We start from the raw sequence: 27,415 nt of genomic DNA, 5'->3' as shown, positions 1-27,415 counted from the left end.
TGGAAAATTCCCATTAGGTCCATTTGGCTTAACAGGGAGGCTGTTTGCCTTCAAATTAACAAGGTTTTCGAGGCACTAATAGTGTCCTTTAAGGATTGACTCTGGCCACTTGGACTGAGCATTCTAACCTTGTGGGTTTTTTTTTGGGGGGGGGGGGTTACGATTGCAGGATGTGTAGGGAATTGTGTCTTATATTGCAAGAAAATATCCAAATGAGTCATCTCCAGTGGTGCACTGGAGTATTGTCTGGCAGGCGACACTCTGCACCTGTTTCATTAGATGCACTGCTAATTGCGGCCTGATATGCCGCCCTTCAGTGCTTGACTTAATTGAACTTTTTGCAATGCTAAAATGATAGGACCGTAAAAACCTGGCTGCAGCTTCAACCCACCCCCTAACATCTAAACAGGATGTTTTTGCTACTTTTTAGGGAATACATTATTATTATTTTTAAGGCGTGTAACAACTATTTTGAGAACAACATGTGATGGCAGTAAATTCACACACTTACATGACGTGCAGCATTTACAACAGATATTATGTTGCATTATGAAATGATAATAGTATATGCGGCTATATGATTTGAGAGCAGCATAAAGGTTTACGTTAGAATGCGGTAGGCGTTTCTCCTGAAAACATGCATGTCTTAACAAGGCATATAATTCTAACCTCCAGAATAAGTATATGGAGGATGTATTTGGTTGTATGCTCAAAAGACAAACAAAAAATATTTGAAGTGTATTATTTGTGTGGATTGTCCCTACACAATTATATCTGTTGTTGCCAGGGAGAAACAGCAGTTCAACAGCTGTGAGTTGGGGAATCCTTTACATTCAGACAGTGATTTATTTGATAATTATTAGTTTAGTACAGTGGTGTCCACTGATGAGTCACTGACACACAGGAGTCTGCAGGTTTTTACTCCAGTTAATGACACAAAACCACCTGGTATCATGTTTGACTATAGAGAACTTCAAATCTTTTTTCTTCTTGGTATTGTAATCATTTTCATATTCCAGAGAGGCGCAATAACACGCTTCTGGATATGCTGTCCTATGGTGCCCTCACCTGGTAAATATGATGGGTAACTCACACTTCTCAACGAAAGCCAGTACACATGTATTCATTTTAACATAATTCTTCTTCTCATTATTATACTTCTTTTTCATTGATGTTTATTTTATTATTATAATATTATTGAATGATTTCCAGTTTGAGTCCGCTAAATTGGTTATCGTCACGTGATTATTAGTTCCTTATTAGTGGCACACGTGATGCTTTAGGATGCAAGGTCAGCTTTGTTATGTCAAGTCAGCCTTCCTTTAACCTCCCCCAATAGTTTCAGTCACCACGTCCTCTTGTGCAAGCAGGTGGTGCTGCTGACAGGCTGTCCGTGACAGAACAAGTGAGACGAAACTGTAGTCATCGCTGAAAGTCTGTGTAATACGTGATATGTGAGAAATACTTGAATGTATGACGCATTTAACTTGGAAGAATTGCCAAGGCCCTGACTCCAGGACCATCTCCTGCTGGAGGAGAGCAATTGGTCCACATCCACACGCTGCTGCCAAATAGTCGTGATTCCAGTGCCCCCTTCTAATATGATATTTCTTACACTACACTGTAAGTGTATCATCATTATCATCATTGATTGATTTAGGCACTGGAAATTACTTGGAAATATAAATGTAGCTCCAAAAACATAATGTTCATACATTGTATTTGAAACTAAAAGGGTAATTAAAGTGACACTTATTGTATCAAAACTGAAATATAGGTGCTACCTCTAACTCATCTCAGTTTTTTTTTTTTTTATGTAAGTAGTCAAAAATATAACAGGAATGACATTCAATAGATACATTTAAAAAGCTGTCTTTTCAAAATATAGACAGAGCTATTGTAGCTCTTGGTATGGTTTTTCATAATTTTAGAGGATATTCAGAAAAACCTTTACTGCCTATTTCCTTTTGCGTATAATTGTATGTATATAAAAACCCAGCAGTAGATGATATGAGCGCTTGTGGAGGATTATAAAACAAAAAGAGAGTCTGCAATGAGACTGGTCCCAAACCAATAACAGCTTTATTAACAAGTGAATTAACCGTAAACACTAAAGTCTAGCAGCGCAATTCCAAATAAGTTGACATATTGTAATTGACTGTTTTAGAAGGGCAGTAAAAAGAACATTATAATAATTAAATTTAGAAATAAAAGCATAAATTCTTTTTTTCATCATCTTTATAGGATAGGAACGACCGTTCTATGGCAATGTTTTTTTTAAATAAAATAAAAAGGCTGTTCTTGATTTGGGAGGGAAAATTCAACTCTCATTCGAGAACAAAGCCACGGCAATGTCTTTTTTCTGATTTAATCTTGTGGTCTAGATGCACACGTTTGCAAGAGGGTATATTTCTATATATAGTGTGACGGCCTCAGGGTTTGCTATCTTGTCCTTGTTGCTGGCTGTGTTTTCCCCTTAGCTTCAGGCAGGTGGAGCTGAGCCCTCGTCCACCCCATGCAGCACACCTGGGCAGGCTGGGCTCAGGAGTCTTAACAATAAACCTGCAAGATCTTCTCTATCTCTCCCCCTGGCCTGCCTACTGAGATTGCCATTTGTTTTGTGCATTGTGTTTCATACTCATACACACGCTCCTCACTCACACAGACATGTGCCTCCAGACTGACTTAATGACAGACGTACCCCATTTTATTCTTTACTTAAGTTATTTAATTAAGCATTTAAATCGGTATAGGAACATAGGAATAAGGTTAATTTGTAAATAACATAACTTCCGGTATGTGGGTTATCTTTAAGATTTGTGGTTATTGTTTTTAAATAAAGCTGGGGCCTGGGCTATAATGAGTATTACGTAAATACAAGTCGCGTTGTTACGAAGTGGAACATACGTTTTCTCAATCTGGTTTCGACTTTTAGTCTGAAGGATTCCTACCGGAAGAGGTAATATGGTCGCTGCTGTCAGCTGACCAGAAAGGAAGTTTGCTGTGACATGGATTGTTGTGTCAGTCTCACCCTTTGGAGAAAAGACAGGATCAACAGTCGGGGCGGTCCAACTGTGAGGTATCTTTATCTTGTATTCAATGAGCACGACATCCAGCCCGGGCCGAGTTGGTTAGCCGCCTGCTCCGCTTGAAGGTGAAGTGCACGCGGCTGCGATTCAGATTGAGCTGAAATAGTGTTTGATCGTTTACAGCTGTGTCCGCACACAAACACAACGTGACCTGACGTCTCCTCGCCTGGAGACCTCAACAACGAAGACCGCGGCCGAATGGGCATACCATTTTGATACAAACCTGCTGTTCGTAGCTTTTATTAGTATTATTAATATACTGCAGCTTGAAGTTTGAGTCCGCTAAATTGGTTATCGTCACGTGATTATTAGTTCCCTATTAGTGGCACACGTGATGCTTTAGGATGCAAGGTCAGCTTTGTTATGTCAAGTCAGCCTTCCTTTAACCTCCCCCAATAGTTTCAGTCACCACGTCCTCTTGTGCAAGCAGGTGGTGCTGCTGACAGGCTGTCCGTGACAGAACAAGTGAGACGAAACTGTAGTCATCGCTGAAAGTCTGTGTAATACGTGATCTGTGAGAAATACTTGAATGTATGACGCATTTAACTTGGAAGAATTGCCAAGGCCCTGACTCCAGGACCATCTCCTGCTGGAGGAGAGCAGTTGGTCCACATCCACACGCTGCTGCCAGTGATTCCAGTGCCCCCTTCTAAATATTGTTGGTGCAATGGTGGCACACTGGCAATGGGACATTGTGTTCATGTCAAATTCCACATGAACTGAATCATCATGAGTCATTTTTCAATTGTGAGCCTTTCTGTCCCCATTGAGGCAGCATTTTATCATGTAACTCAAATGAACCGAGTACACAGTACATCTTCTCTATGTTGGGACGTGTATGTGTATCTATAAATATACATTTGGGAAAATACCTCTCACTATGCCCACCAATGAATGATGATCCTCTGGGTTAAAAGTGATTTATTTGCATTGCAGCGTCTCAGGATCTGGACACTTGGAATGGTCTCTCCCAACACAGAGATCTCTCCACACTATGGCTTCACAACTAATAGTGTGTCTTTTCCTTTATGGACAAGCACATGTAAATGTAAGCATCATACAGCCCACTTATTACAATGTCATTGTTTGAGTGATTCTTTTTTTTTTTAACTTGTATGTTATTTTCCTCCACAGCTTTCTGTTTAATACTTCCTGTCTTAGTGTTCTTATACTGCCACAACATTCCCTCTCATCTTTACTTTGAGAGTATCCTTAATCCCGTCTGTGAAAATGGACGACTCGGAGCCTTTGCAGCCCAGTCTCAACTCTGCCTATGTTCCAACTGCTCTTGACAACTACCATGTGTCTGAGGACGAGGAGAGCGAGGACCAGAGTCCCTCTGTATCACTCCTGCCCAAACAATCCTCTGTGCCTCTGGCCATGCGCTACAGCCCAGATGACTCCTACTGTTTGGTGTACATCATCTTCTTTCTGATGGGCATCGGCTCCCTGCTGCCCTGGAACTTCTTCATAACAGCCAAACACTACTGGCTCTACAAACTGAGTAACAACACCCAAGGTGGCAATGGGGGGCAACGTTCAGACCTCGGGGTGAGTAGGAGGGATACCAAACACAACTACAGCCACTATGCTCATTGTGCGTGCAAGGACACAGTGCACATTAAGTGCAATTCTGCATGCTTTTTTTTATAGCACTGTCAAGGTCCTGTGACAGATGTGAGGACCGAGTGTCCTGTCGCATGTCCGAAAGAAATCCATTGCAAACACAATTCTACAATTGGAAACGCCAAGACGCTTGTCGTGGGCAACTAAGATAAATGCGTAGAGTCGGGGTGGTGAGGAAGATCTGCTTCCTTTGTTTCAAGAATGGATGGAATCCTATAGAGTTCTGCTATTGTGAGATTAATGCTTGATTTTTAGAAACCATTGTGTAAATAAGGAAGAAAATATGCTGGATTGATCCATTTTGTGTGAGACACTGAGTGTATGTGTTCTTCTATTCAAGCGAATACAAATGTTTTGTCTCTTCACTATTTACAGGAGTACTTTGAAAGCTATCTGGCCATTGCCTCCACGGTGCCCTCTGTGCTATGTCTGATCCTCAACTATCTCCTAGTTAACAGGTCAATTCACACACACGCAGCACATTCCCTTCAGATGGTTTTCTTTGTCTCTGGATGTCGACCGTGTCACATTCAGCCTATCAAGGGCCTTACAGATTGTCATTGTGAACAGTACCTCTGCAGCAGAATACATGTGGGGATAATTAATAGCTTACTGTCTCTCATTTGTCCAACAGCCCAGCACCAAACGCGTGCTTCTGTTTTGTGTTTTTAGTTGATCAGCCGATCTTTGATACACTCCTGCCTCATCCCTGTACATCTCTGTTGGTAGGTTATCTTCCAACGTGCGGATCCTGTCGTCTCTTTTTGTGATCCTGCTGGTGTTTGTGGTGACCACGGTGATGGTGAAGGTGGACGTGTCGGACTGCAGGACGGAGTTCTTTATCAGCACGCTGGCCAGTGTGGCTGTAGTCAGCGGCGCGTCCAACCTCCTCTCCGGCAGCGTGTTTGGGATCAGTGGGCATTTCCCCATGAGGATCTCTCAGGCGCTTATATCAGGTACAGCTCTCATTCAGGTCATATTGCCTTTTGTAGTATTTATACATCACCATTGTACAAATGTAATAAACATGCACTATTTAGCCGCTTCATTAAGGGTTCACTGTTGAAATAATGTTAAGCATGTCTCTTTTGAACTGACTGCACAATACATAAGTGGAGGTCCTTTCTTGTCTCAGGCCAGGGCATGGGGGGCACGTTGAGTGCAGTAGCCTCAGTAGTGGACCTGGCAGTGGCAAAGGATGTGACAGACAGTGCTCTAGTCTATTTCCTGACGGCCGACGTCTTCATCTTGCTCTGCATCATCACATATCTGCTGCTGCCGAAGCTGGCATATTCAAGGTCAGTAGCAACCAAAGATGTTGTGGTTCCGATACAGATACATATAATTCTGATTTGACAAATGTAGGTTACTACATTTTACTGTCCTGTAAAATGTACATTCATCTGAATCCTATAGACCAGTGAAGTGTGCATATCTGCCAGTGTCATTCCTCCCACCACCACCAGATGGTGCCAAAGTTAGAAACTTTCAAATCCCACACAGTGGGGTCAAATTATTACTGGAATGAACTATTCCAGTTATTGAGTTTGTGCATTTTGAATTTGCAGATACTGTTTGATTAAGGTCACTAGCGATGGACATAAACAAATCTTTGTATTATTTAATGCTACATTTAACAGTTGAACTAATGACAGTCATTTTAAAGACCAAAAGGTTTGTCTCATGTGTTTGTCTCCGTGACTAACGCCGTAATAGTCAGCCACGAATAACAAGCTGCAAGTGCAAATGTGCAGCGTCAATGTAATGTTTCATTCACTGAAAGTGCTTTTTGACACTGTCGCACTCTGGTTTTTATTATGTTTGACTTATGGAAAGGATCCTGCAAAGAAATATAACTCTTTTTTTCCATACCTTTTGAGGCAACAAAAGATTTCACTCTTTACATCACCTATGTTGCCTCTCTCTGCTCGAGGACTCATCTCTATACACTGGGGGCCATCAAATTCAAAGACCTCCGCATTGTTGAAATCATCTAAATATGCAGCCATGACATTGAATATCTCTAAACACTGAGCTCCAATCTCTGTACTCAAACAAACTGCCTGGCTGAAACACCCGTTCCCACCTTTTTAAGAAAAAAGAGGTTTATTTTGTATAGCCAGAATCACACAATCTGTACACATACGACATCCCTGTCCCAGAACCTCAGATCAGGAAAAACTCCCCAAAAAACCTTTTAACAGGGGGAAAAAGGGAAGAGACCTTCATGAGAGCAACAGAGGAGGATCCCTCTCCCCGGATGGACAATAGATGTATAGCAATAGATGTCATGTGTACAGAATGAACAGCGTTAGAGTTACAACACATTCAATGAATGACAAATTATGAATGGAGGCAGGGCCAATGAGGTAGAAGGCCAGGGCCAAGGGGCAGGAGCCAGGACCAGCTCCAGACACAAACAATGGACCCTGTGAGGCGAGACGGCACAAAGACTCCGGGGAAGAAGTAGAATTAGTAATGTGCAATAAAGGGACGTGAATTCGTCCAGAAGGAGAGATTGAGACCTGAGTGTCAGAGCCTGTCCGTGGACGTTCATTGATGGTGCCAAATTGCCCTACAATGTGCTCTGGTCTATTTCCGTGGGGCATCTGCAGCGTGGGAAACAAATGGGAAAATAGGCTAGAAAAATATTAAAGTTACCCTTTAATCATGAAAAACTAGTATTTAGGGGACAGGTTCAATCCATCTTTTTAAGTTTAGGCGCAAAAGTCTTTGAGATTTGTTCGAGTCACTTTCTGCATCCCTTCTCTAGACACTACATGCAGGCGGCAGCGAGCATCAGTTCAGGAGTGATGAGCGAGGGGGGAGCCGCAGACATGGGTAGCAGAGTCTCCATCCCGCCACTGCAGCCCATCCTCAGGAAGACGTGGATGCTCTGTCTGAGCGTCTTCTACGTCTTCTGCATCTCCATCATGGTGTTCCCTGCGGTATCGTCAGGGATCCAGTCCGTCAACAAAGACAGTGGCAGCCCCTGGACAACCACTTATTTTGTACCCCTCACCAGTTTCCTCATGTACAATACAGCAGACTTCTGTGGCAGGCAGGCCACAGCCTGGCTGCAGGTCCCTGGCCCCACCAGTAGAGTCCTGCCTGTACTGGTGCTGTGTCGCTCAGTCATGGTGCCACTTCTGATGTTGTGCAACTACCAGCCAAGGGACCGCCTCCACACTGTGCTTTTCGCCCATGACATATACCCTGTGATCTTCAACTGCCTGCTAGGCCTCACCAATGGCTACCTAGGCACTCTGCCAATGATCTACGGCCCCAAAGTCGTACCTCGAGAGCTGGCAGAGGCCACGGGAGTGGTCATGTCCTTCTTTCTCACTCTGGGACTGGCTGTGGGGTCGGCTTTCTCCGTGCTGATTGTGCACTACATCTGACCAGGCTGTTGAGCATCAATCTAGTCATTTACAGGGAGTGAGTTATACGGCAGGCGATTGCTGGACAGCAGAATAGCAGAGCCTCAAAGCACTGATGCAAAGTGCACCAGTAAAGCCAATTGTTTGCCATTAAGGGAAAGGACCGATAAGCCTCTTAACTATGATGCCTCACAGTAATATACTTTTCCACTGATGTGGCTAATGCCGGGCACCGTGCCATGACTTGGTAGTTATATTTTCAAGTTCAAGAGGTGCTTCTCCAGGCAACACTAGCAATCAGGAGTCCATAAGGAACAAAGCACATTTTCATATTGCAAAACTAAACCAAGGGGTTCAATTTGTGGGACATCAGGATATGCCATTTTAGTTCCACTGTAATAAAATATGCAGATAACAGCTGTGTGGATTACTGTTGAACAGGTTTGATTGGTCTGCCGTTTGTACAGCTTAAACAGACTTTAGAAACTGAACATTTATAGTAAAGTTTGATTTGTCATTTTTAAAAGATTGTAGTCCCTTTACAAGTAGACACCTTTTTAAATATTTCATGTTCCAGCTTAAACATACAAACTTTTGTTCTGCATAAATATTTTGGTTTTTCAATGGCCTTTTAGTTTTTCCATCTGCAACTTGAGCTCAATATGTTGTACTTATAAATACAAATGTACCATTACTGCTAGACCAAAAAATAAAACAGTTTTAAATATATATATATTTTTTAAAAGGCCCACAACCCCTTAGAGGGTCTAAGAGCCAGTAGGATTTTATGACAAGCTTTATAAGGATGCAGAGTTAGTCATTTTACAACAAAGGGGGGAAAAAAAAAAATATGGAACAAAGTGGATTGGGATCACTTTAATTGTTAAGAATGTACAGATCGACAGACAATTGCATTAGAGATGCTCTCTGTAAGTTAGAAACAGTGATTTGCAAACAATGGGAGGTACACTCGGTAATAGTGGAACACATTTTCCCCTCTAGAAAATACTATTTTGTTTAGGGATCAGACTGCCGGTCAGTCTTAACACTGAGCAGTTTCTTCCATTTACATTCACTTACTCTAGGGAGAAGGAATCAAATACAGGAGGGCCTGACGGTGGCGCTTTTGCTGAGTGAAGCAGCAACAAGCTGCGCTGCAGACCACACCCCCTCAGAAAACAAAAGTCAAGTCCCTTTCCACCATGACATCATTCAAAATATCAAAGTTCATTAAACAAACTGCAGTTATTAAAAACAAACAAAAAAGGACCAAAATTAAAAAGGGGGAAGCAGCACTACAGTAATTCTTCTTTTAATTCCCTTCCAGGTCAGTTTGCGCTTCTTCTATGCCCACACATGGCGTTTGCAGTGAGCCACAGCCTAAAAAGACAAATAAGTGGTTAGACAAGCCTTGAAGTAAATGCTGACAACTGTACATATCCAGGTTTAAAGAATAGGTAGTGGTAGGCAATAAAATAAAAGGGACAACAGGCTTTGTGTGTCAATGACAACCACTCACATTGCATCGAGACGCTGTCTCCATGTTCTTGCACCAGAATGCAGGTCCCCAACTGCACTGCTCTGTTCCCAGCAGCCTGCGCACAGCTTCAGGACAGGCTCCCATTTTCTGTTTTACACACCAAAAAACAGCTCAGATACTAACCTGGTCTACATGAAAGCTAAATATCCACTTTAACAACTTCTGACAAATATGAGTACTCGTGGTTCCTTGTACAACCAAGAACCTTAATAAAGACGGTGTTCTTATTAGTCATGGATAAATAAGTGTACTCTTTACCATGCACACAAAGTCTGGGTCGAGCATCTGGAGGAGCAGCTGGATAAGCATTGGTTCATACTGTTGAATCATCTGGTCACACTGTTGACAAAGACACAAGGGTTTACAAGGAGGATAAGTCAAGGTACACACACACTAAGGAGCTCAAACTACTATAACTAATCACCTCGGTCTGGAAAGAGTCGTCCAGGAAGCTGCATACTTTCCTCACAGCCTCCTCAATCTGTTCCTCTGTTGCATTCTTCTCCAGAATGCGATCAATGTAATTAACAACCATCTTGCATACAGGGCAATAACCACCAGTCTTAAAGACAGTCTGGTCGAGTGCAGCTGGAGAAAATTTAGAACCAAAATCAGTTATTATCCATATGTACATATTTGGCTATTAGATATAAATAAAAATTTTTTTTAAAAGAGACGTCAACTAACAGCAGTTTGATTTTAGTGATCACACATGCACAGCCCTTATGAGGCCAGCTTAACTTTAATATTATATAAACACCAACATATTACTTTAAAATAGCTAAACACAGCTGTGGTTAAAGTGACAGTTGTGTTATGTTGCCAGATTCTAGAATGAGTGCCTTAAAATGGGATGATAATTAATATTATTAAATGTGCATTCATGGTGCTTCTGGAGGACGAGAACTTACGGACAAATGCACGGCTGCCATCATTGCAGAGTGCCAACACTGTGCAGATGACCTTTGGGTCCGCCTGCTGCACCAGCAGCTCAATGATGGCCTGGCCATAGGTCTCGATCAGGTCCTTACACTGGGCACTCAGCGAGGAGGGCAGATATGTGCACACCTTCTCCACAGCATGAACCACCTCCTCCTGAAACAGACAATGGATCAGCTTGACACTGGAGCCGAGTCTAACTTACTGCACCAGCACGACATTTACAGCAGAGTTTTGTAGAGTTGTTTTATGGCCATATTGGATAAATCTAGGAGAACAAATCCCACCTCAGTTTTCTGATCCTCCAAGCTGGACTCCAACTGTTTCATCACAAACTCACAGATGGCACACTTTGGGGACTCGCGGACTTGCACCATGGGCTGGAACAGAAAGAAGCACCGTCTCATGCGCCTATACACAATACTGTTCTATCGCATATCATTATGACGTACTGTATGAGTCAGCAGTTAGGCGGCCACCATGACTTACCTTAGCAGACCCAACCTTAGTGGCAGGGAAAAGCTTGAGAGCAGGCACAGCCTTGGCGGCCAGCAGCTTCAGCATGGGAATGGACTTCTTCGTAGCAGTACAGAAGCCAGCATGAATGCAGAGGTCCTTGGGTTCCTAGAACACAAAGAGATGGTTACTTTAGAAAACAGAAAGGTCTCAAAAAAAAAATGTATGCCATGTCTGTAATCTGCATACCATTCCACAACGTTACCACACATGCAGAAGTTTCCATTTTACAAAAATAAAACAGCTTACTTTATCTAACACCAGACACAAAGCAACACACCCATACTGGCAAAAACGTACGCAGCCCTCAGGCATCCAACAAGATCAGCCAGTGTTGAACCTTACAACAGGTAAGGTTCTTTTATTAATGGGAGCTACTTCAATGTTAGTAAAGACTAAGTCACGACATCCAAGCATACTGTAAAATATGACAGCGCTGTCAAAAAACAGAACACTCCAAATGACCACATTAAAAGTCTCCCAACAGGCACTCATGTGTCAAGACGTTAGCCACACAAGCACAGTGGTCAGTTGAAGTAAAGTAGTCTCACTCGTCACAAGATCATTTACATGCATCTCTACGGGGTCAGGTGAGGGGAACTAGGAGTGGACAGCACAACCAGCAAGAGCTACGGATTAAGAGGCCACAGGCGGAACAAAGAAAGACCTACCTGTTCCTGGGGAGCAGCACACAAAACCCAGAGTAGGAGAAAACAGAGCAGGACAACATTAATGGAGAGGAGAAAAGTAAAAGGAACAAAAATGAATAAAAGAATGGCAGAAAGAGATTTGAAGATGTGGATAAATTGAAGTCAACAGGCCAGGTGGTGCTCAAAGACTGAATATGGACTTGGCACTAGCAAAACGATCAAACGCATTAGTTTTGATGATTAAGCGTGCCATTAATTATTAGAATATAATGACCAGTCATGTTAAACTGTGGCTCAAATATAAAAAGGTTTTGCTTTTTAAAAATCAGTTCGGTGCATTAGAAGGACACTCACCATGGACATGAGCTGGTCAATAACCAGGCTACCATACTGGGAGACATACTGCTTGCACTGAAATGAGGAAAAACAGTGTTATGGAATCCTTTTTGTTTGACAAAGAAAAACATGCATTTAATCAGACCCATAAAAGGCTCTCACCATGTCAGCCAAGCTTGGTCCAAGAAAGTCACACTGGTTCTCAAAATTCTCAATGAGAGAGTTGACAAATGAGGTGTTGGCCTTGGCTTCAGCTTGAGCATCAGTCAGGAACTTGACACAGTCCACGCACACGTCAGCATTTTCCTACAGGGAAGGCAAGATTCAGGGCCAAAGCAAGACAATATCCATCAACAGGTGGCGAAAGAGGGCAGTTAAACTGTGTACCTGCTTTGGACTCTCTTGTTTGGGAGACTTTTGACTCTCCTGAGGATAGAGGAGCTCGGGCACATTAAGGAGGAAGGGGGACACTTGCTGGGCGAGGTCCACCAAAGGGATTTCATTGGAGACGAGCTGCTCCTGGGCATGAGCCTTAGCCAGGGCTGCCTGCTGTGACTGACACAGCCCGATTGCTCCACACACCACAATGGGATCCTCCTAAAAACACAAAACTTTAAAAGTCACTTCAATAACTGGAACATTTTGATAGTCACTTCAGCATTAAGCAATTTCAAAAGTCTTGTATACATGTTAGGTGTAAGTAGTAAATAATTGAACCCTCGCTTAAACTCGAGAGGAGACAAAGTAAAATGGGTTTAACAGAAATACAATTTATACAAGATATCTAGAAATGTTTGATTGTCTTTGTTTCGTTTGTCAAGTTGTGAAATTAATTAAGAGTATCTAGAAATGTGCAAAAAACTGTACAATACAGATCCTGTTATAAAGCACCATCTTTTATTCCCAAAAGTTGCAGCAGGTGAGAGTTGAAACAAAGAAAGTTACACCAAATGCTCCCAGTCACGAGGTTGAGTATTACACAATGACTACTCTGTTCCCATTTAGACTTTGACTCACTTCCCCATCAATAGCCCGTATTCAGCTCACTGCCCTTTGCTAACAGCCACTTCTCTTTCCCATTTTGACAGATGGATCATTTACTTTGATTTCCAAATGAGTCCGAACGAGGAACTGAGCTTTAACAAGATTTTTGGCAACGCACGTTTCATGCAAACTTGTGATGTGCCTAAACTGTTATTTTAATATTTACAACCCTGAACCTTTGCACACAGGTTTTCCATCAATATTCAAACTGAAGACAAGCCAAGACTTGGACAAACAGGTCGACTGTGCTCACCAGTTCTCCTTTAAGGATTCCCATGAGGATGGGGTAGTAGGCATCCACCATCTCCTTGCACTCTGCAGTCAACCCTTGATCAGGGATGAGCTGGCAGGCCTTCTCCAGGTACCCAAGAACCTCAGCCTGCAACAACAGTAATTCCCACATCAGCCTTCCAAAGGTGTGAAAGTCTTGGTAAAGTTGCAAGCAACTCATTTCCTTATCAAAGGTTCTCAACTCGCATGATTTGGTTTTGATCTTACCTCGGTGGCATTGTCCTTCAGTATCTGCTCCACGACAATCAACACCTCTTTACACAAGTCACATGGCACCGTTTTCTGAAACCACACAATTGGGTGTGTTGAGTGTCAATAATATCTCCAACACAAGTGAGCAAGATTGCGGAAGACTAGCATGTGCTTTCCATTCATGACAATATCATTTTTTAGAACTAACATAAATGGCATTGTCACTTGAATTGGGGGAAAGAGAACGGGCTCACCATCTGGGGCTTGTTCCAGACATTCTGCTGGCAGTGAGTCACAGCGCCGCACAGAGAAGCCGTCTTTACATTCTGACACCAGTAGGTGGGGCCACGAGCACACTGCTCAGTGCCCAGCAGAGGGGTCGCTACAACTGCAAAATAAGCACAAAAAAAAAAAATTAACCTTTTAGTAGAAGCATTATTGGATATACATAAATACTGCGTAAAGGTGGTAAACTAAGCACAAGCCGAAAAGGTTAATTCAAGGACGACATCCTTGTAACATTAAAAAAAAAAAAAAAAAGGGGAATTTATAAATAATTCACTTCAACTTTGTCACCGCTTAGCAGGTTTGAGGTTAAAAACCAACCCTGTGTAGAGGGGGAAAAAAAAGCGGTGTTTTATTCAAAAAAGGGAACTTATTTTATGATGACTTTATCAGGCTCAAAAGCTACCAAGTCTGATGGGCATGAACTACTGCATTGAAGGTCTCAAATGCCTTGAAACTCTCACTCAGGTGAATTGTTTTTTCCAGAACGGATTCTATACATTTCAACAAAGAAATGCAATCGTCAGACGGTCACTGGTCTGTCTAAACCAAACAAATGTGCAATCAGTGACAATCAAGACAAATCAGTGGGCTTGCTCTGTGAAGATAGAACTACTTCAAACACCAAGGATTGGGGGTCATTAGTCTCAAAAGTGTTTTTACAAGTGGCATTAGTATAACTCTCAAGCAGACACAATTTCCCACCAGCAACCAGAAAACACCATAAGGGGAGCTTATTGCCATGTACATCAGATGTGCTAAAGTGGGTTTTGGTGTTTTTGCATTAATAATTAAATACTATCTTTTGGATGAATGGAGAAAAAAAAAAAAAAAAAAAGTTAATGCTCTGTTCTCCATTTTACACGAGTGGAAAGTTAGAGGGGAAAGAACCTAAAAGTTGGCAGAACAGTCTGCAGTTTCCACCACCACACTTAAACCCTGCTTGAACAGAACAAAAAAAAAACAAATTAGATAAAGATAATCTCCCCATCTTTCATAACTCTGAAGTGTAACTACAATACTGTTCAAATGAACATGTTAAAAAAAAAATTTAAAAAAAATTTAAAAAAGCAGGAGGCAAACATTGCCCGAGTCCAGGGACTAACTAGCCTTATGATGATAACGACCATGAATTGGCAATGGAGGTCAAACAAACAGTCAAATAACCAAGTTACACCACTATAAGACCACTCCTGCTCGGGCAGGGCAGGGCACACCCTCCCCCACCACTTGTGTCACATGAGCAGAGACAAAACAACAAACTGTTCCCAAGCAGACAGACTACAAGGACAACATCTCTGCCCAAGAGTATTGCACAGCAGTAAACTGTTAACAAGGCAATACACATCAAGAGAAAAGAGTCTTGTAAACCTTTTGACTTTATGTAATGATACTCAGCAGAAAAACAAGTTATTCGTTTGAGAAAGAAGCAAGGTCAGTACAAAAAAAAAAAACCCACCCAGGCCCATGTTTGACTCATTTTTTGGATTATTCTGAAAAAGAAAGCTCATCATATTGACAGTGAATCAACATCACATTGAAGGCTTAAAATAGGATTCAGATTGCATTGTGGGCTGTGAAAGAGTTTGTAACACGCCAGTAAAGGGAAGTCAAACATGATACTGCAGAGCAGCATAACTGAAGACAAACTATAAAACATGCACGTGCCCGACATTAAATGAATGATGATTTATAACCAGAAGTCAGCTGGAACATAAGCACAACATACACAAAAGCAACAAACCACAGCGTGTGCTCCGACAGGAAGAAACGGGTCATTCATGAATAATTTCAGATCCAGAGTTCAAAACACCGCAGGGGCAAGTAAACATCATTTAATTGACTTTGATTTAATACACTTGATGTACCTGGCCCGAGTTTTACCTGATCAGAAAAGTAGCAAACCACTGACTGACAAAGAAAATCACGAGGAACAAAAACGAGATTGGCCGTCGACTGAAAAGCTGAAATGAAAGTGTCTGGTTTAGAGGACCCATCGGAACTTCCTGGTCAAACCCAGGGTCGATAACGCAGCACGTACGGTCATTGTCTGGTCAAAGCAAGCCAGTTATTGTGAGGAGTTTTACTTATACAATATTAGCCTATTCACAACACACAATCTCCCATATGCTACCAAACAATTAACGTCTTCAAACCACAAAAGTCAAGATTCACAGAACAGAGCTCGTGTGTATATCTATTTTCTATTTTCGTTGGACCAGGACAAACACCAGTCTTGGGGATCTTAAACAACACGCACCGGGAGGACAAGCCAGAAGCCAGCGGTTGCTGTCGGAAGGCAACGTTGTCCGACTTGTTGGTGTTTACAAGAGCAACCGCCGCCTGAAAGGCTTCCGCGTTGAGACGCAGCGAGCATTAGCTAACGTCACGTAACGTTAAGTTACACAAACAGACGCAGGTCGATGTCAAAGGCACGGCTGTCTGAACGGCGCCACCGACCGTGTGAGAAACAACGTTTCCTTATTTTACCTGAGGACACGAAAAGTAGAGTTAGGAGCAGCATGACTCCGCTGTTTGTCTGTCGGTCGGTCTCGTCTCTTCACGGTGGAGCGGGGAACCCTGCAATGCCGACTGAAGGCCGAGGATCCGCCTTTATCTGGTCTCAGTCAGCTGACTACTCAACGAGACATGTGACCGCCTGGCCTTTTGCCTGACGCGATCATACAAGTTTAAAGAGCAAGACATTTCAATTCAAACACACGCACACACACACACACACACATATATATATATATATATATATATATATATATATATATATATATATATATATATATATTTGCTATATATATATATAGCAAAACATTTTTTATAGCACTTTGTAGTTTAACTTTATTGAAGAAATTGTACTCGCTTGGAACTAGTTATTTGGACTCATGGTTTAATGCACTTATTGTAAGTCGCTTTGGATAAAAGCGTCAGCTAAATGACATGTAATGTAATATATATATATATATACACATACATACATACACACACATATATATTTATATAAATAAATAAATACATATGAATAATTAAAACCTGGTTATTATTAGACAGCTTGTGTTTCTACACTAAACATTAGTTTTTTTTCTGGCTGTACAGTTGATCCCTTTTGTATATATTTTTCTCAGTATCTAAATAGAAAAGTTGTCTAAATGACAACACAATTCAGTGCTAATGTTGGCCTCCTGAATTAAAACCATTCATATTAATTCTCCCCATTCCAGGTGGGGTTAGGCACTACCAAGCAAAGGTGGATTTAAAAAAGGTAATTCCGGCTTACTAACTAATGAGAAACAAGCCCCAGGTTTGAAAGCTCAGTGACAGCGTCATAGTTGTTTATTACTTAGTGTGTTCTCAGAGGACAATGGTCGAGTCGGAAATGCTACCTGCCCACAATAATTCAGAACTGCATTAACCACTTCTAGGTGAATGAAAAAAAAAGGACTGAAACTGCCATCAGCATCATGTGATGCACACTCATGTTTTAACATAAAGTCAAGAAAACATGCAAATGAGATAGAAAATGTATTTTATTATGACATAACTTCGAAATGAAAGCCAACACCTATGGAAAATGTCAAAGAGGGAAGCATCACACTGTACATGGTCTGGATACGAGCTGTGGAAACCTGCAAAAGAAAGGAAACTATCATTAGGGGGAAGTTACTGCAGAGTCAACACAGCATGATCTCCATAGACAGAAGGTAAAGAACATTAACACATTTAATAAATTAAAGATTGCGCAGAACAATAATGTTTAAAAAAAAAATCATAAACACATATCAATAACGTGTCGATACAAAATCCACTGAAGTTGATTCTTAAAGACATGTGACATTTTATAGTTGAATAAAAAGTGCTTTATATTTAACAAACTATGTCATTCGTTTCTGACCTTTCTGGACTGTTAATTAAGGCGAACACGATTAAATCTTACACTGGTGTGCATGTTCTATTTACATATTTATATATTTATGTATTCCCGACAGGTACGGAGCTTTCATGTCCTATAAGTCTAAGCTTACTTTCACATACAAGAAGATAGAACACATGAGGCAGGGCACAGTGTCATAAAATCAATAATAGCAATATAAGTATCTGATAGTTGCCAAGAAGTGGTAATTTTGGACATCACTCTTATTGCTTATATCATTTTTAACCGACAGCACTTTTTGTTTTACAGATTTTTAGATAAATTCCAATAACATTGGTCAATAAATATAGTATGGCTATATATATATATATATATATATATATATATATATATAGTCTTATTTGAGGGACAGCCTTGCTGCCTTATATCATCCATAATGGAGCTGTAAAGCTTACGAGAAGGCGTGGTTTTGGGCCCTTTCTATATATTGTTCCTTGTTAACCAGGTTGTACTGAAAGTAAATTAATTGTCGACTCCATTACCAGAACATTTATGAATTTGTTTTTGTCAACAAATACCGACTAGGGCTGTTTATTGGCAATAATCTCACGGTACAAGCAGTATCATGATACAGGGCTTACGATTCAATGTAGCGATACTGTAATTCCCAGTTCACGATACACAAAAAAGCCCCAGATCAGAGGAAAGTCTGCATTGGCTTGGTGCTCGCAAATCCACTTTCAAGCTGCATGTATGAACTGTTCTGGGATTCCAGGGAATCCTCTCGGTGAAAGATCTTTTAGTGTGTGACCCTGAAACTGCAGCTTTTTACTTTAGGAATCACATTGAGTTCCATCTTAACCTGTAATAGGCATGTATGATTGTGTTTGACATTTTACAGAATACATTATTTTCTCATTGATTAAGCAGGTTAATAAATGATGGCAATATTTAACTGCAGCACTAAATCCATACATGGAACAGTGATCCTACATGGTGTACGCGAGAATGAATGAAATCACAATTTGAGCCAGCTCCTATTGATCAGCTGTGGGTTTCATCTTAAACAGATACATGGTTAGCACGCATGCACTTGGCACCCACATCAACCATTCCTTACATGCAATCACTGTTGTTGGCCACAGCAGTTAGTGCTGGAAACCTGGTCGTCCTTCTTCAGCACAGTGGGCCTCACCACGTCCACATCGCGGTGCAGATGATCCAGTAAGCCTGTGAGGATGCTGGGGGCTCCGTAGAAATCGACCAGAAAGTAAGCACCTCGGTTGTGCCTCTGATTGTGTTTGGTTATCTTGTAGGGCAGAAGTCTCTCCCCCAGGTTCTCCAGGTCCCTCACCACCGCGCCCCGCTCCATCAAAGTCTCAACTGTCCGCCGGAGAGCAGCCGATGTCTCCGGCCGCTGCATAGCCTTCAGGATCAGGGCCAGTTCGTAGCGAGGCATGGCTTCCGCGAAGAAAATCCTTGATTCACACTTTCAATTCAGCTGGCAGTGGGTTGGTGTTATTGCCAGATTACTCAACTCAAGGCAACCATGTTATGACACGAGGGACAGTAAAGGTCTTTGGTGATGACGTATAAAGTCTGCGTCTATGTTGATAACAAAATTACGTATAACATTTGGAAAATACGATATTAATAATATGGTGCTACTAATAAACTACCGCTAAACGAATATCTTTTGTATTTTAAATGTAAGAAAATAAAATCCTGGGAGGAAATTGAGATTGCTAATGAGGTGTGACGAGACTTCCTGGTGACACCGGACGGACATATTTTTAAAACCCAGAGCTGTAACTTGAATAAATGGGTCACATTGTTTTAAAAATTAAATAATCAGTTAACTGTAGTTGCAATTAAAGTATTCAGTCCAAACATAAGTTAAAATACCTCAAACTCACACATAAAAAAACAAAACCGTGTACGCGTGTTGAAGAGCATGGTACGTCATCACCAGGCGCCTGCGCACATGCTCACAAGCTGCGCTCACTTCCTTTACTTCCAGGAGCGTGGTGAAGATGGCGGAGCAAAAGTCGAAGCCGAGTGATCTTTACAAATGCGTATATTCGTTTCTGCTGGAGAACAAGTTTACGAAGGCGGCTCAACAGTTTATGAAACAGACGAAAGTGGTAAGCGGTGCACCGCGTGTGGTTGTCCGTCTATATCTGTGACGTTGCACGAGGACTAAAAGTACAACGATAGCCATGTCACGTACAGTGACCGCACATCGCCGGATAAGTTAGCACGTGTAGGAGCTCGCACGCGCCAGTTGTGTTTCATCTACCACTTTGTTTAGTTGCAAATGATGAACGTTCTCATTTGTTAAACTGTAAATGGGTGGATTGCATTGTGTGAACATACGACTGATTGGTACATTATGTACACGTTAAAACTCCTGGAATTGTGTTACTGAGTTGGTGCTTCACGTGTTTCTCTACAGACTCAACAAGATCAAAATGACGAGAGCCTCGTCAACATCTACAACTTCTGGGTGAAGTGAGTTGCTTTTGTTTTTTTCGTTCCTCAATCAATGCTAAAGTCTATGTAGTTTATACGAATATCAATATATTTTGAAAATATGGCCTAGCAGCTTTGTGATTGTTTTCTCCCCTCAGAATCACCCCAAACCACATATCTACCTTAAAGCATACTATACAAAACCAATTAGTGTAAACATAGGCACAGGTTCCCAGGCAGATTAGTGCTGAAAACTGGTGATATTATCAGGGGATCCCTTAATTCATCTGCAAATCCTTGAATTTGATTGACCCTGTTTACTATTAAATAGAAAGTTTAAAGTATGTTTAATATATAATTTAACATCTGAAGTATGGAAAACAAGTTTGACATTTGGTTAACACTAGTACATTTATGGTGATGCCAGCCATTATGCATGTTCCCTCTTTATAAATAAATCCCCACTGCTGCTGTCCAAGTATTTGTTTTGCTCCCAAAGAAGCAGCTCCAGGATTTATCCCCACTCTGTAGCTCTTCTGTTCTGTTGTTGAGGGGAAACCTTTGCAAAAAGAAACTTTAAGATTTAATATAACAACGGGTCTTCCCAGATCGCCTGAAGCCAAGAAACGAAAGTCTCCTCCTAACAAGGGTAAAGCTAACAATGGCCCGTCAGCGAAGAAAGCAAAAACCAGCGCAGAGAGCTCCAGCAGCGAAGAGTCAAGCAGCGAGGATGAAAAGGCCATCGCCAAACCAACCAAGGCAACCCCTGCAGGTAATGAAAATATGTTTGACATCAAGAACTGATGGGTCCGGTTGGATTATGTCAGTTACATGCCATTTTGAAATCTTCTACCAGATTACAGTTCTGTTTGTTTTTAGTAGCCACGGCTGTGCCTGCTAAAGCAGCAGCTAAAGCTGCGTCGAGCAGCAGTGAAGACTCCAGTGACTCAGAAGAGGAGACGGCTCCTGCAAAGACGCCTGCAAAGGTAGGAGGAAGCATCCCACTTAAAGAGTCATCCCCGACCTAATCATAGGTGCTGGTGCATTATCCTATAATTTTAAATTTTATTTCTACACAAAGGCTCCTGTGAAGTCGCCTGCAGCAGTAAGGAAGAAAGACAGCAGCTCTAGCAGTGAAGAATCTGATTCTGAGGACGAGCCGCCTGCCAAAGCCCCAACACCAAGTGAGTATAGAGACGGAAGTCATTAATTGTGTCATGCAACCGCCTTGAATTTAACTAAAATTGAGGTGATGCTAATTTGTGTTATCTAATTTACCCGATTTGCCTCTGATTATTAGAACCCAAGGCTGGTGTTGTCACAGCACCCAAACCAACTGTTCCTGCTAAAGTTGCACCTCAGAAAAAGCAGACGAGCAGCAGTGAAGATAGTTCCTCAGATTCTGAAGATGACAAACCAGCCACGGTATATATAAAAAATAAAAAAAAGATTCTGGCCATATCTAAATACCTTTACATGTTCTTAATAGTTTTGATTCCAGAGGTTAGAAGAATGTAGAGCAACATCAATCAAACAGTGATTGTACGAGGAAAATATATATATATATATTTACACTATACTTACTCCACCTGGCCTGATAGGCTCCAGCCAAACCTCCCCCGGTAAAGACTGCTGCTGCACCGAGCAGTGAAGACTCTTCATCTGAAGACGAGGCTCCGCCCAGCAAAAAAACTAAACCAGGTATGTTTTTTAATGTCTTTTCTTTATACCATTATATCCTTAACGGCTTCTACACACACACAATGTGTAGGAGCCAAAAGGGACAAGTTACATTTCTTGAGTTAAAGTATCATGTTAGATTGTTGCCGTGGCATATCCTTTATTTTTGTTGCTGTAGCGTAGTTCAACACATACACATATACACCCTTCTATTCATCTGCTTCATCTACAACATAGATAGTAACATGTTACTGACATTGAGTCAGTTCCGCTACATGGAAACAGTTCATTTCTCAATTTTTTTTACAGAACATAGTTAGTCTGTCCTGTTATCTTCTCCCCAGTTGGGAAGTAGGCGTAGCTTTTTGTTGTCCATCCATCCATTTTCAATACCGCTTATCCTCATTAGGGTCGCGGGGGCGCTGGAGCCTATCCCAGCTGACAGCTTTTTGTTGTGTCCTTTTTAAAATAAAAAAAAAAAGCCCACCATGTTTGTCCTAATATGAACACCAGACAGTGTCAAAAGTGCCTAACATATTGTACAGAGGCCCTGAGGTCATGTTGTGACAGTCTCCTTTTGTCTTGGTAGGAGCATACAGTGCTGTCCCACCTCCTGCTTCGGCCCAGAAGGCACCAGCCAAAGTCACCCAAGCTGTCCCATTAAAACTTGCCGTTGCTAAAGTCCCCCCTGCTAAAGAAGACTCCTCAGAGGAGGATTCCAGTTCAGAGGAGGAGACGGCAAAAAAGCCTGCAACTAAACCTGCACTGACCAAGACTACCCCAGCAAAGAAAGACGAGTCCTCAAGCTCAGGTAATGCACACCAGATTTTGCACATGTGAGATTGGCATTTCTGTAAAAGTGATTATATTTCTTGTAATACCTTGAATTTTGTTTAATTTATGTGAATCTCTTTGCCTTTTACCATTTGGTCAAGGCTAGTATTCATCAAAGTCCAGCATGAGTTATAAAATGATTTATATTCTTACCCCTGCTTTGTTGCTACATACACTCCAATTGCCATATTAGTAGCTTTACCCAGCTAAAACGAATGCAGTCTAATTACAATAGTCATACAATACATTCTAACTTCCTTGAGGATATACGGTTCAGCTTTTGTTGAACCTGTTTTACATGGTGACGGGATTTGTTCCAATAAACTGGCATTTTAGTGTACATTGCTGTTATTTCTATGCAGAAAGCAGTTCTGAAGATGAGGCTCCAGCAAAACCTGCCGTTAAATCTGCAGCCACACCAAAACCTGCTGCTCCCAAACCCCTAACAAAGGCAGCTGAGAGCAGCTCGGATTCAGAGGACTCTGAGGATGAACCGGTGAAAGCCAAGCCAGCAGCTAAACCTGCAGCAAAGCCTGCTACACCTGCAGCAAAGCCTGCAGAGAGCAGCTCAGACTCTGACTCTTCTGAAGAAGAACCAGCAGTCAAGGCTAAGCCTGCAGCTAAGCCTGCTACGTCCAAGTCTCCAGCTAAGCCTGCTACGCCCAAGTCTACAGCTAAGCCTGCTACGCCCAAGTCTGCAGCTAAGCCTGCTACTCCTGCAGAAAGCAGCTCAGACTCTGATTCCTCTTCTGAAGATGAAGCAGCAGTCAAGTCTAAACATGGTAAGCCTGCATTAAAGCCGGCTACTCCTGCAGCTAAACCTGCCACGCCTGCATCAAAGCCTGCTGCTGCAGCAGAGAGCAGCTCAGACTCTGATTCATCTGAAGATGAAGCAGCAGTCAAGGCTAAACCTGCAGTCAAGGCTAAACCTACAGTCAAGGCTAAAGCTGCAGCAGCTAAACTGGCTACACCTGCATCAAAGCCTGCTGCAGCAGAGAGCAGCTCAGACTCTGATTCATCTGAAGATGAAGCAGCAGTCAAGGCTAAACCTACAGTCAAGGCTAAACCTGCAGTCAAGGCTAAAGCTGCAGCAGCTAAACCGGCTACACCTGCATCAAAGCCCGCTGCAGCAGAGAGCAGCTCAGACTCTGATTCATCTGAAGATGAAGCAGCAGTCAAGGCTAAACCTACAGTCAAGGCTAAACCTACAGTCAAGGCTAAAGCTGCAGTCAAGGCTAAACCAGCAGAGAGCAGCTCAGACTCTGACTCTTCTGAAGATGAAGAACCAGCAGTCAAGGCAAAGCCTGCTACTCCTACAGCAAAGCCTGCTGCAGCAGAGAGCAGCTCAGATTCTGACTCGTCTGAAGATGAAGAACCAGCAGTCAAGGCTAAACCGGCTACTCCTAAGCCTGCAGCAAAGCCTGCGACCCCTGCAGCAAAGCCTGCAGATAGCAGCTCAGACTCTGATTCTTCTTCTGATGATGATGAAGCAGCAGTCAAGGCAAAACCTGCTACACCTGCAGCTAAACCTGCTGCTCCTGCAGCTAAACCTGCTGCTGCTCCTGCAGCAGAGAGCAGTTCAGACTCCTCATCTGACGATGAAGCAGCAGTCAAGGCTAAGCCTGTAGCAGCTAAGCCTGCTACGCCTAAGTCTGCAGCTAAGCCTACTACTCCTGCAGAGAGCAGCTCAGACTCAGACTCATCTGACGATGAAGCAGCAGTCAAGGCTAAACCTGTAGTAGCTAAACCTGCTACGCCTAAGTCTGCAGCAAAGCCTGCTACTCCTGCAGCAAAGCCTGCTGTTGAAGCAGAGAGCAGCTCAGACTCATCTGACGATGAAGCAGCAGTCAAGGCTAAGCCTGTAGCAGCTAAACCTGCTACGCCTGCAACAAAGCCTGCTACGCCTAAGTCTTCAGCTAAGCCTACTACTCCCGCAGCAGCAGAAAGCAGCTCCGACTCTGATTCCTCTACTGAAGATGAAGCCGCAGTCAAGTCTAAACCTGCTACTCTCGCATCAAAGCCTGCTGCTGCAACAGAGAGCAGCTCAGACTCTGAGGACGAGGAAGTATCGGTGAAAGTCAAGCCAGCAGCAGCTAAATCTGCTACCCCAGTCAAAAAGCCTGCTGCCAAGCCTGGGGCAGACAGCAGTTCTGACTCTGACAGCTCAGACTCTGAAAATGAGGCAGCCAAACCTGCAGTCAAGAAACAAGTAGTAGTGGCCCCTGCTGGCACGCCCAAAGCCACAAAGGCAGCTGCAGCTCCAACAAAGAAGGCTGCGGATAGCAGCTCAGACAGCTCTGATTCAGAGATGGAGACCAAGGCCACCCCTGCTAAGCCTGCAGTCGCCAATGGAAAGACGGTAACACCCAAGGCAGCGACTCCAAAGAATCCAGCAGAGTCCTCATCCAGTGACAGCAGCTCTGACGAAGAAGTGGCTAAAACTACTGTAAAACCCGCTACACATGCTGCAGCACCTAAGACGACCCCTGCATCTAAACCGCAGGAGAGCAGCAGCTCCTCAGATGAGGAGGAAGCACCAAAAAAGGCAGCCACAGCACCCACCACCCCCACAACAAATAGTGAGTCCCAAACAAATACTGATGCGCTCACTTAACTTTTTGATACATTTGATTTCCCTGTTAATGGCACTCTGGACCCCTCAAATAGCCATTCCAAAATGTTTTTACTGGTCTCTTAAATGTTGCACAATTTCATGCACCTTTGGTTTACAGAACACTTTTATTGTTGACTCACAGTTGTTCACTCATGAGCAGCACAAGTAACTTTTTTTTTCCTCTGATGTATGCAGGTACCAATGGAAAGAGGAAAAGAGATAAAGAATCAACAGAAAGTGAAGAGGAAGAGACGGAAGTCAAGACACCGAAAACCAAGAAAACGACCACCACACCACAAACGTTTCCTAAAGCCAACAAGAAGGTAACGCCTGCTAGACTGGAACTTAGTCTTAGTCTGAGTTTCTTGAAGGGGATGAGCCATAATCTGATAGAAATGACTTTGTCTTTCAGACCGCCAATTTACCATTCCGTAGAATAAGAGAAGAAGAAGTAGCAGTGGATCCCCGGCTGCAAGACAACTCTTTTGATGCAAAGGTAAGCTCGATAACCACCATCCATTAATGGTCCTAGTGATCCATTCATTTCCTCTCAAACAACATGTTCATTTTGTCTTACAGTTTGGAGCCAGCGGGGACTGGGGCCAGAAAGCTAACGATGTGCTCAGGTTCACAAAAGGCAAGTCATTCCGCCATGAAAAGACAAAGAAGAAGAGGGGAAGCTACTGCGGCGGCGCCATCTCCACAACAATCAACTCTATTAAGTTTGACAGTGATTAAGGACAGTCTCAATCTGGTCCCTCCCACCTGAACGTTACTGTACCTGTGATCAAGACTATCCCTTGTCTGCGTCCTCCCCCTGTAAACGGTCCTCCATCATCACTATCCAGCAGCAGCACACTGACAGGGATGTGAGTCGCTGAGCAGGCACATCAATTTCGTTCGCTGCGCGTAGTTCATCATGGATGCTGTTGGTTTATTTCTCTGACCTGAAGCAACAGTTAGTGAAACTTTGGCTGCAAGAGAAGTGTCCCCAACTGTGATTTCAAACTACTGCTAAAGGTTGACATGCATGTGACGTTACCACTTATAGCCACTAGGTGGCTGCAGGCCACCTGTTCATTGAAAGAACTCCCATATATGTTGGGCCCTTTTTTCGTTTTGTGCTTCCTATAACTTTGTTAAATTGTACTCTTTTTTTTCTCCCTCATTTGTCTGTATGAATGACAGCCATGCATCCCATCGGGTTCTTTATAATAGTGTGTTAGGAAAAGGCTGGTATTGATTTTTAATGGATAACAGGAGTTCTACAAGTTTGTTTGGTTTGTCAACTTTTATTTGGCCACATTGAGTGGAGAGGGCTGTGGGCAGTTTTTTCCCCTCTTTACATTACACACACATTTGGAGTAGAACTGAATTTTATACTGTGTATTTATTAAGTTGTATTCCATTTAATGTACCTCAGGTGGTCTTGTCCATCCTTTTTTCAAGCCATTTTACTTGGAAATGTTCATTTCTGTCAAACCCTCCCTAATCTGTTCATCAGTCGTATCAAATGTAGTATTCACCAACGTAACAGCCATGTATGTTTCAATTATTTGATTTTCCTGTATGAACGTTTTGTTCATGAACCTTTTATTCTTGTAGCTGTAATTAAAACCTGAACGTTTACTCTTTAATACTGCTGCTGCTAATATGACCTCAGTTTCTAATTTTCCTGCGTTTTACTGCTGTAGAAATTGGGATGAGTCAATGTTTTCAGTATTTATTTCCTAATGAGCTGCTGTCCTAAAGCTCCAAACATGCATGCCTACAGTCATACACGTTTTTTTTCCCTTCATCTAAAGAGTAAAGGAATCAGTTCTTTCTCTGGAAGCGGAGCCCTCAAACTTTCATGGACGCCACTAGATGGCAGTCGGGTAGCTCGCTGCATTGTCACCATTGAGGGTGGCTGCTAATATGGGCGGGGCCTCACACTTCCTACTACCCAAGCCCAAGGGGAGACAACCCCGTAGACATCACCAGGGGAGGGCAGCGCCAACTTCTCTATTGGTCCCCAACACGGCCTCAGCCCCTCCATGCTCTG

At 42.6% G+C, this 27,415-nt stretch overlaps 4 protein-coding genes across 7 annotated transcripts; 2 read left to right on the top strand and 2 right to left on the bottom strand.

The window, feature by feature from the left end:
• Positions 1 to 2,957: 2,957 nt before the first annotated feature.
• Positions 2,958 to 8,824, top strand: slc29a3 (solute carrier family 29 member 3). 2 transcript variants are annotated; one of them, XM_034551665.1, is made up of 7 exons: positions 2,958 to 3,079; positions 4,026 to 4,137; positions 4,224 to 4,640; positions 5,091 to 5,173; positions 5,445 to 5,671; positions 5,851 to 6,013; positions 7,489 to 8,824. In XM_034551665.1, the coding sequence occupies exons 3-7, from the start codon at positions 4,320 to 4,322 to the stop codon at positions 8,114 to 8,116; spliced, it is 1,422 nt and encodes a 473-aa protein (XP_034407556.1). In that variant the 5' UTR covers positions 2,958 to 3,079; positions 4,026 to 4,137; positions 4,224 to 4,319; the 3' UTR covers positions 8,117 to 8,824. The 2 variants fall into 2 exon arrangements, with proteins under 2 accessions (XP_034407556.1, XP_034407557.1); XM_034551666.1 differs by having other exon boundaries at positions 2,965 to 3,154.
• A 132-nt stretch (positions 8,825 to 8,956) lies between these two features.
• On the bottom strand, positions 8,957 to 16,512 carry psap (prosaposin). Of its 2 annotated transcripts, XM_034551663.1 has the most exons (15): positions 16,379 to 16,512; positions 13,858 to 13,991; positions 13,619 to 13,693; positions 13,374 to 13,499; positions 12,464 to 12,673; positions 12,239 to 12,382; positions 12,095 to 12,151; positions 11,762 to 11,767; positions 11,064 to 11,198; positions 10,862 to 10,954; positions 10,547 to 10,730; positions 10,060 to 10,223; positions 9,894 to 9,974; positions 9,615 to 9,722; positions 8,957 to 9,475 (listed from the first exon to the last, which is right to left on the bottom strand). In XM_034551663.1, exons 1-15 carry the CDS (start codon positions 16,410 to 16,412, stop codon positions 9,440 to 9,442), a joined length of 1,587 nt encoding a protein of 528 aa, XP_034407554.1. In that variant the 5' UTR covers positions 16,413 to 16,512; the 3' UTR covers positions 8,957 to 9,439. The 2 variants fall into 2 exon arrangements, with proteins under 2 accessions (XP_034407554.1, XP_034407555.1); XM_034551664.1 differs by lacking the exon at positions 11,762 to 11,767.
• An 897-nt stretch (positions 16,513 to 17,409) lies between these two features.
• Positions 17,410 to 19,536, bottom strand: mrps6 (mitochondrial ribosomal protein S6). Its single transcript, XM_034552158.1, has 2 exons — positions 18,892 to 19,536; positions 17,410 to 17,526 (listed from the first exon to the last, which is right to left on the bottom strand). Exon 1 carries the CDS (start codon positions 19,228 to 19,230, stop codon positions 18,898 to 18,900), a length of 333 nt encoding a protein of 110 aa, XP_034408049.1. The 5' UTR covers positions 19,231 to 19,536; the 3' UTR covers positions 17,410 to 17,526; positions 18,892 to 18,897.
• Positions 19,537 to 19,769: 233 nt separating this feature from the next.
• On the top strand, positions 19,770 to 27,008 carry nolc1 (nucleolar and coiled-body phosphoprotein 1). 2 transcript variants are annotated; one of them, XM_034552298.1, is made up of 12 exons: positions 19,770 to 19,915; positions 20,227 to 20,282; positions 20,852 to 21,015; positions 21,126 to 21,229; positions 21,325 to 21,427; positions 21,544 to 21,668; positions 21,845 to 21,944; positions 22,513 to 22,734; positions 23,120 to 25,336; positions 25,567 to 25,694; positions 25,784 to 25,867; positions 25,951 to 27,008. In XM_034552298.1, exons 1-12 carry the CDS (start codon positions 19,805 to 19,807, stop codon positions 26,107 to 26,109), a joined length of 3,573 nt encoding a protein of 1,190 aa, XP_034408189.1. In that variant the 5' UTR covers positions 19,770 to 19,804; the 3' UTR covers positions 26,110 to 27,008. The 2 variants fall into 2 exon arrangements, with proteins under 2 accessions (XP_034408189.1, XP_034408187.1); XM_034552296.1 differs by having other exon boundaries at positions 21,123 to 21,229.
• The last annotated feature ends 407 nt before the right edge of the window (positions 27,009 to 27,415 follow it).

The sequence above is a fragment of the Cyclopterus lumpus genome, chromosome 15 (genome assembly GCF_009769545.1).
Source record: "Cyclopterus lumpus isolate fCycLum1 chromosome 15, fCycLum1.pri, whole genome shotgun sequence".
NCBI lineage: Eukaryota > Metazoa > Chordata > Actinopteri > Perciformes > Cyclopteridae > Cyclopterus > Cyclopterus lumpus.
The sequence above is the reverse complement of the archived record's forward strand: the minus strand, read 5'-3'. Positions and strand labels throughout refer to the sequence as shown.